At 36.1% G+C, this 9,051-nt stretch overlaps 1 protein-coding gene across 4 annotated transcripts in view; it reads right to left on the minus strand.

The window, feature by feature from the left end:
- Window positions 1-9,051, minus strand: part of LOC106881010 (ubiquitin thioesterase OTUB1) — a 192,752-nt gene that overhangs the window by 169,230 nt on the left and 14,471 nt on the right. For 3 of the 4 annotated variants that reach the window (XR_008265168.1, XM_052971694.1, XM_052971692.1), the window contains exon 2: window positions 4,720-4,772. Coding sequence is in view for 3 of the 4 variants with exons in the window: in XM_052971694.1 (XP_052827654.1) it covers window positions 4,720-4,772 (53 nt within the window). In the remaining variant the exon portion in view is untranslated. Of the gene's footprint in view, window positions 1-4,719; window positions 4,773-8,243; window positions 8,353-9,051 lie in introns of those variants that run through there. The other variant, XM_052971693.1, reaches the window with a different exon arrangement.

The following is a 9,051-nucleotide window of genomic DNA, read 5'->3' on the forward strand; positions in this document are numbered from 1 at the left end:
ATATATATATATATATATATATATATATATACACACACACACACTCACAATTACATAAACATATGCTGTGGGTAGCAAAAGTATTTAGCACATTGGTTTTTTATAAATTTCACAATAAAAAATCATTTAATTTGAATGATACTTCAAATATTTTAATGAACTTTCTCTAACTAAACATAGAAGAAAATTGAGAAACATTGTTTTTATGTACTTTTATTGCCAATTTTCAAATTTGACTTATTTAAAACCTATACAAATAATACAGTAAAAAGGGTATTTTAAAACTATTTTTAGTTATTTTGATATGGTTTGTACTTCAACCAATCACAGGTTATCTTCAATATATGTATTAACTAAGCACGTAGCTCAATCAGAACATAGTGATAATAGGTCTAATACGCTACAGACTGTCCTGCAATCTAAACTTATAAAAATGGCTAAAACAAAAGAATTGTCAAATGGTATGCGACAGAAGGTCATAAAACTGCACAAAGATGGTAAGGGGTATCGAAAAATTGCTCAAGATTTAAATTTGCTTGAGTAGTTTAGTGCTGTTGTTCGAAAGTGGAAAAAATATGATACTACTGAAAATATTCAGAGTGGTCATCCGTGTAAATTAAACGAGGCTACTGAACGATATATAGCCATGAATGTGAAGAACAGTCATTTTTGACTCGAAGAGAAATTCAGAACAATCTGAAAAATGCCAGAATTGAAGTAAGTAAAGATACAATAAAGAGATCACTGAATCGTACAGGCCTGTATTCTACATCACCAAGAAAGACTCCACTATTAAAACGTAAACAAGTGCAAAACTGTTTGAAATTTGTTAAAAGGTATGAACATGAATCAGATGAATTCTGGAAGAAAGTTATCTGGTCAGATGAAATGAAAATTGAGCTTTTCAGGCTCAAAATAAATGTGCAGCCAAGTATGGAAGAAAAAAGGAACTGAATGCAACCCAGTAAACACCATCCCAACAGTCAAATATGGGGGTAAAAGTGTAATGATTTGGGGTTGTTTTTCTTATGATGGAGTTGGAGAAATGGAAGTCATTGAAGGAAGAATGAATGCTGTAAAATACAAGCAAATTTTATCAACTCATCTATTTTAAAAGTGCAACAGCTTTGGGGCTTGACCGAGATTTTGTATTCCAACAGGACAACAATCCAAAGCACAGAATTAAAACAACTCAACACTGATTCAATGAAAATGGAATTGATGTTCTGGAATGGCCTAGCCAGTCACTGGATCTCAATCCAATAGAAAATTTATGGAAAAAGTTGAAGTTGAGAGTACACACAAGAAATCCAAAAGAGAGAGTCTGTGAAGAAGAATGGGTGAAACTACCAAAATCTTCATGCAAGAAACTCATTGAAAACTACAGAAAATAACTAGAGGCTGTAAGGCAGAACAGAGGTTATGCTACTAAATATTAACAAATCGTTTTAAGTACTTTTGCACACAGTCAAATTCGAAAATTGGCAATAAAAGTACATAAAAACAATGTTTCTCAATTTTCCTCTATGTTTAGTTAGAGAATGTTCATTAAAATATTTGAAGTAAGTATCATTCAAATTGAACGATTTTTTGTGAAATTTATAAAAAAACCAATGTGTTAAATACTTTTGCTACCCACTGTATGTATATATATATATATATATACACATACATACAATTATATATGCATTTATATACACATACAATTATATATACACACACACACTTACATATCTCTGACTTGTTGCAGTCATTTGACTGCAGCCATGCTGGGACACTGCCTTGACAGATTTTAGTCAAAGAAATCAACTCCAGACTTATTCTTTTAAAGCCTAGTACTTATTCTATTGGTCTCTTTAACCGAGCTGGTAAGTTACAGGGACATAAACACACCGGCACCAGTTGTCATATATATATACATATATATGACGGGCGCTCTGAAATGGTAGTTGCTAGAGTAAGAACAGACTGGGCAAAGTTCAGAGAGCTGTTACCTTTTGTTAGTAACAAAGGGCCTCTCCCTCAGTGTGAAAGACAAATATGATGCCTATGTACTGACAGCTTTGCTACATGGCAGTGAAACATGGGCCGTGGCTGTAGAGAACATGCAAAAGATTTTAAAAAATTAAACCAGCATGCTCTACTGGATGTGTAGTGTCAGTGTGCATGTATGACAGTGTAAATGTTTCAAGACAAAAATTGGGTCTAAGAGGCATCAGGTGTAGTGTGCAAGACAGAAGACTGTGCAAGTATGGTCATATGATGCATATGGATGAGAACAGCTGCATAATGAAGTGCCCATCTCTAATTGTGGAGGGAACCTGTGGAAGAAGTAAACCCAGGAAGATGTGGGACAATGTAGTAAGAAATGATCTTCAGATATTCAGCCTCACAGATGAGAAACTGAGACTTCTAGTGATTTGCTGTACTTCAGATGACATCTAAGCTAAGTAATATCATGGTCATCCATATGTACAGGCCATGCTTTCCCCTCACACACACACAAACTGTCTTCTGTTAAAACTCCACCAGATCCATCTTCCCAACAATCCCCATCCTACCACCCATGATCCCCACCTGCTGCAGGCCTGCCACTCTCCTTCACATACCTATCTACACACACTTCATGCCTTCACATATCTAATATACCCCACTCCCAGCTACTTAAATTTCTCTCACCATCACTATAGTCACTTCTCCATCTCTAAACGTCTTTCACCACACTCTCATGGAGCATCCCCCTCTATCTCCTTTGTACAAACTTACACTCCCCTACTGTTCCCTGGGGGTATTTCCCGATGCATCTCTAACACCATCTATTTCTCTCTCTCTCTCACTGACTGTCTCTCTATTTTATCTGTAAATCTATCTCCTTACTCTCTCCCACTTTCCTACAGTGGTAGCAAATTATTTCCTCTATACTAAGACACATATCTCCATCCTTCTATTATACTCTCACCTGGCACAAAACCACTTCCCTTGGATCCACTCTCTTTCACAGCTGAGGGGTCTTCATTTCACAAGTTATTTGGTGACCTCACTGGTGTTGGTGCCATGTGAAATGCACCAATGTTTGTTCCACATAAAAAACACCCAGTCCATTCTGTAAAGTGGCTGGCACTAGGAAAGGCATCCAACTGTAGAAACCATGCCAAAGCAGAAAATGGAGGCCGGCGCAGCTCTCCAGCTTGCCAGTTGCTGTCCAACTCATGTCAGCATCAAAGACAGACTCTAAATGATGATGAATTATACATTTATAGGTGCAGGCATGGCTGTGTGGTAAGAAACTTGCTTCCCAACCACAATAGTTCTAGGTTCAGTCCCACTGCATGGCACCTTGGGTCAACCAAAGCCATGTGAGTAGATTTAGTAAATGGAAACTGAAAAAAGCCCATCATATACATGTGTGTGTGTGTGTGTGTGTATGTGTGTGAGCATGTCTATGTGTCTTTGTCTGTGCCCCCATCCCGCTTGAAAACCAGTGTTGATGTGTTTGCGTTCCTGTAACTTAGCGGCTTGGTAGACTTAAAAATGAATACTGGGACAATTCATTCATTAAAAATTCAAGGCAGTGCTCCAATATGGCTGCAGTCTAATGACTGAAACAAGTAAAAGATATTAAGTATATGTACATACATATGCATTTACATTGATATACATGTTTACATACATCCATATACATATTTATATACATACAAACACGAACATATGGATATATATATACTCTTTTACTTGTTTCAGTCATTTGACTGCGGCCATGCTGGAGCATCGCCTTTAGTCGAGAAAATCGACCCCATGACTTATTCTTTGTAAGCCTAGTACTTATTCTATCGGTCTCTTTTTGCCAAACCGCTAAGTTACGGGGATGTAAACACACCAGCATTGGTTGTCAAGCGATGGTGGAGGGACAAACATAAACACATACATATATATATATATATACATATATACGACAGGCTTCTTTCAGTTTCCGCCTACCAAATCCACTCACAAGGCTTTGGTCGGCCAGAGGCTATAGTAGAAGAGACTTGCCCAAAGTGCCACGCAGTGGGACTGAACCCAGAACCATGTGGTTGGTAAGCAAGCTACTTACCACACAGCCACTCCTGCGCCTATATATATATATATATATATATATATATATATATATATATATATATATATATATATATATATATACACACACACACACACACACATATAGACTAATACAATTGGGAAATTTATATAGAGAAAGCACTTGAGAACTTTAAAATTTATGAACACATTTTAACATGAAAAATAGCAATGGGTAAGTTTCACCGAAACTCCGCTAAATGCAAGCAGATTGGAGACAGAAAAAAAAATCTCTCATTGAGGGAATCATAAAAGAATTTGAAAATCAGCAACAGAAAATATCTATGAATCTACAGAAGATGGAGTGTTTTGTCAGAGATAGACATATACTGTAAATTCAATTTGTAAGCAGCAGAGTAAAACTATACCAAGGTTTTTCAATGTTTAATGCAACTCTACATAGTTATTGCCCTTTCAAACATCATGATGAGGGCCTTATATTATGAAAATGAAAGCAGAAATACAGACGTGTGCACACATGGTCCCCAACCAACCCAAGTCGACTTTATCATACTGACTAACATTTTATACAGGAAATATCTTTTTGAATAACTGATTATGCTTAGAAATTAAATAATGAAAATAAGAAATTGTAAAACTTACTTCCATTTCAATTTCATGTTGTTGTGCCAAAGTTTCTTCATCATAATTTTTATCTAGAAACAAAAAAAAAATCACAGATTGTTTATAAAAGAAATTAACTCTTTATTAGATATAATAAAACTCACTCCATGAACATCTGGAATGAGCTATCTTTAAGTTATCATCAAACATTGCCATGAAATACTTCATATAACTCTTCTGCATATTACTCATATTAATTATTTTAGTAAAAGAAGAAAAAAATTTCTATGAAGCCATTTAAACCAGTCATATTCAACCTGAATTTTCTATTTGTCTTATGTTCTGACCAGATCCAGTCTTCCACACCTGCCATACAACATCATTCTAAAAATAAACAATTACATGGTTGAAATCTCAAAGCTGTGAAATAATGCATAGTTCAAAACAATGTGAATAAATAAGCATTACACCTGACAGAGTAATCTGAATGCTCAAGGGTTAATATTAATAGTTCTAAAAATAAATTTTGATCCTACTTTAAGACAAAACAAAGAAGATCAATCAGTCCTGTATATCAACATTTTAAGCTCCACTTCTCCACATTTGCATGAATCAAAGAATATTTGTTGAGGCAGATTTTCTACAGCCAAGTGCCCTTCCTGTTACCAACCTTCACTTATTTCTAAACAAGTTAATATTTCCTCATGGCCAGATACGCTCCTGTGGAAGATTGGTAAGGATACTGTTTGTATGATGGGGACACTCATTTACAACTATTGCACAATGTCAAAGAGACACACACACACACACATATACAGATATATAAACAAAAAATATACACATACATCATTATCAACTTTTAACATCCATTTTCCATGCTAGAATGGGTTGAATGGTTTGATGGAAACAGTTAGAGGACTCTGTTGTGTTCTGGTGTCTCTTTTGGTATGATTTCTACAGCTGGATACTTTTCCTAACACCAACCACTTTACACAGCGTACAGGTTTTTTTTTTTTTATTGCACCTGTAACTTTCCATCAGATGAATGAGCTTACAGTTGAGAGAGAGGTAGCTTTATGCTAGGCAATAGAAAGTTTGAGTATGAAGGAAAGGGCTCAGATCATACAAGGGTGGGTAGGAGTAATTGGTAATGAGGTGTCAGGGTAGGCTTTGAGTGGGGAAAAGACAAGATAGATAGACTGGAGAGAGATAAGAGTGTATGGATTGAGGGATGGTAAGAAATAGTGTAGTGGTACAAGTACATGTACAAATACACACAAATATACATATATATGCACACACACACACACATATTTAGCCAAAAATAAACTGCTGTACTTGGCATTTGCAGACATGGAGAAAGGCAGGGTCCTCATTCTCTCATTTGATGGTTGTTGCAGAAGCTAGGTGTAGATGAATGTCTGGTGAGAGCCATCCAAGCCATGTACAGTGGTGCTACCAGTAAGGTAAAAATACAGCAATGAATTTAGTGGGCAAGTAGGAGTTCACTGGGCTTCAGTTCTCAGCCCCCTCCTATTTATCATAGTCCTCCAGGCCATAGCAGAAGAGTTTAAGACTGCTTTCCCATAAAAGCTTCTCTGTGTTGACGACCTTGTTCTTATAGATGAATCTGTAGAACTAGAAATGTAATTCCAGGCGAGGAAGCAAAATTTGGAATCAAAAGGCCTTAAGGTTAACTTAGCAAAAGACCCATGTTCTAGTAAGTAGGAAAACAGATAAACCCCAAATCTCTTCAAGAAAATGGCCCTATCCAATATGTAGAAAAAGTGTAGGTAGAAACTACATACAGCGTACTCAGTGCAAATTGTGGACACATAAGAGAGGTGTAGTGGAATCATGGAAAAGGCTAACAGTAAAAGTAGGCTTTGTGTGTGGAAAATGCACAGAAACAATACAAAGTAAGAACATACAGGAAATAGATTTTCTTAAATGTCCAAGAGGTAGCAGATAACTTTTGTTACTAAGGTGGTCAGATTAGCAATGGGTCATGAACGCAGAGTACAAGCTAAAAAGAAATAAAGCTAGCATGCTCTGCTCAATGTGCAACATCAATATGCATATACAACAAAGTACAAATGTGTTGAGAGAAAAATTGGGCATAAGTGGCATCAAATGTAGTGTGCAAGAGAGAACACTGAGCTGGAGTGGTCATATGATGCACACGGATGAGGACAGTTGCATAAAGAAATGCAACTTGCAAAATGTGGGTGGAACTGTGGAAGAAGGAAACCCAGAGAGACATGGGACGAAGTAGTGAAGAATGACCTTCCAGTTTATGTTGGTGCAAAGTGTTAAAATTGTGTACTGATAATGCTGAGGGTTATTAAGCAAACAGTGGTTTCATCTGCAGAGTAATGAATATCAAAAGAAGAAACAGCAAAGAGATTGTTAATGTTTAGTGATTATAGAGTGCAAAACATATGCAGTCACCAGAGCTGATAGAATGTGCATTAGAGAACAATTGCCGTGTGTTTAGTTAGGATGTCTCAACAAAAGAAATTGGTCGTTCTTGAAAAAGTAAAGTCTTCAAGTGTTAGAAGTGTTTCTATCACCTTTGAAATATTGAAAGTAAAAATATTTGGCAGGGCTAGAAAAGTTGTCCTTCTTGGGAAGAGAACATCACATGAGACAGATCTCTAGAGAAAGATTGAAAAGCATATTAGCTAGTTTTAGAGCACAGAGATACAATCAGAACCAGTCCACCTGTGGGCAACTGTCCATATATGAAGGTGAAACAGGTAGAAAGGAAGCTAGTTTTGGAGCAAGTTATGCAGCTAGAAGCAAAACAGACAACAAATTCAGGGTTACCAGCATTTCCCAGAACTATCCTGTTTGAGTAATGACAACAGGAGACGAGCAGGTGGGATTGTTAAAACGTCAGGAAAAAATGCTTTGTGACATTTATACTGGCTCTTTACATTCTATGTTCAAATCCTGCCAGGGTCGATAAAAAAATACGAGTCGTGTACAGGAGTTGATGGTCTCGATTAATCCCTTCTATCCACACAGAATCCCTGGTATTGTGCCTAAATCAGAAGCCATTTCGACTCTGCCTTTCATCTCTTTCAGGGTTGATAAACTAAATACCAGCTGATCACTGGGGTCGAGGAAAACGATTTGCCTGTCCCCAAAAATTTCAGGTCTTCTACTGATAGTAGTTTTTTCCACTACAGGCACTAAAGCGTGAAATTTGGAGAATTCATTACGTCGAATAGTATTCGAATAGTTCCTTCTCCTAAAATTTCAGGCCTTGTACCTATAGTAGAAAAGATTATTATTATTGAGTAAGAGAACAATGCATGCCATCAAAATGACACTTGTAAAATATACGAAGCCCAGTATACCCATCATGGCTACCCATTTGATAAGGGTACACCAAACACGTGCATTACAACCATATATGCATTATTATTATTATTATTATTATTATTATTATTATTATTATTATTATTATTATTATTATTAATAATAAGAAGGCAGCGAGCTGGCAGAACCGTTAGTATGTAGGACAAAATAATTAGAGACATTCCGTCCGTCCTTACGTTCCAAGTTCAAAATGCACCGAAATCGACTTCGCTTTTCATCCTTCCGAGGTCGATGAAATACGTACCAGTCAAGTACTGCAGTCAATGTCATCGGCTAGCCCCCACTCCCCAAAAATTTCAAGCCTTGTACCTATAGTAGAAAGGATCATTATTATTACTACTTCGCGTCTATATCGACTTTTTCCATCATTTCTCAAACCATCCAAACAAGATTGTTGAAAGACTAGAAAACAAACAAAAAGCAAAACACAAAGACGTTCTTTGTTCTCCTAGATAGATTTACCCGTGCTGTAAATCCTATTATTCACTCAATGTAGATGCCAATGAACGACTAGATGGTTAGTAGCAGGGATGTAACTTAGAGAATCGCATTGCTCACTAGTTTATTTAGGACTTTTAAGATGCAGTTTTTTTTTAATAAACATTTATTACATTCTAAATGTAAACAAATTTTATGAAGCTTGTAAATTCATGTCTTGGAATAGATTTGTATTTTGTTAAATTAAGAAACAAAACAAAATGTGCAAAGTTTGAAACCCATGTTTTTTTTTTTCTTTTTCTTTTAACTTTTTCAAAGAGAAAACAAAGCAGTAATAATCGCACTTTTTGAATCATAATTCCCCCAGAAATAGCAGTCAGTCCAATTTTGGACTGCTTCGTGCATCTATCGTTTTAAAGAGTCGTTACTTTTATATTTCCTTGATATTTCCACACAACAAGGCATCACTCACATCATGGTACTAATACATTCGTTTCGGTGATCAAATTAAATATTCTTCATTTGTAATATAGAAATTATTGCAGC

This window comes from Octopus bimaculoides, chromosome 11, assembly GCF_001194135.2.
Source record: "Octopus bimaculoides isolate UCB-OBI-ISO-001 chromosome 11, ASM119413v2, whole genome shotgun sequence".
Taxonomy (NCBI): Eukaryota; Metazoa; Mollusca; class Cephalopoda; order Octopoda; family Octopodidae; genus Octopus; species Octopus bimaculoides.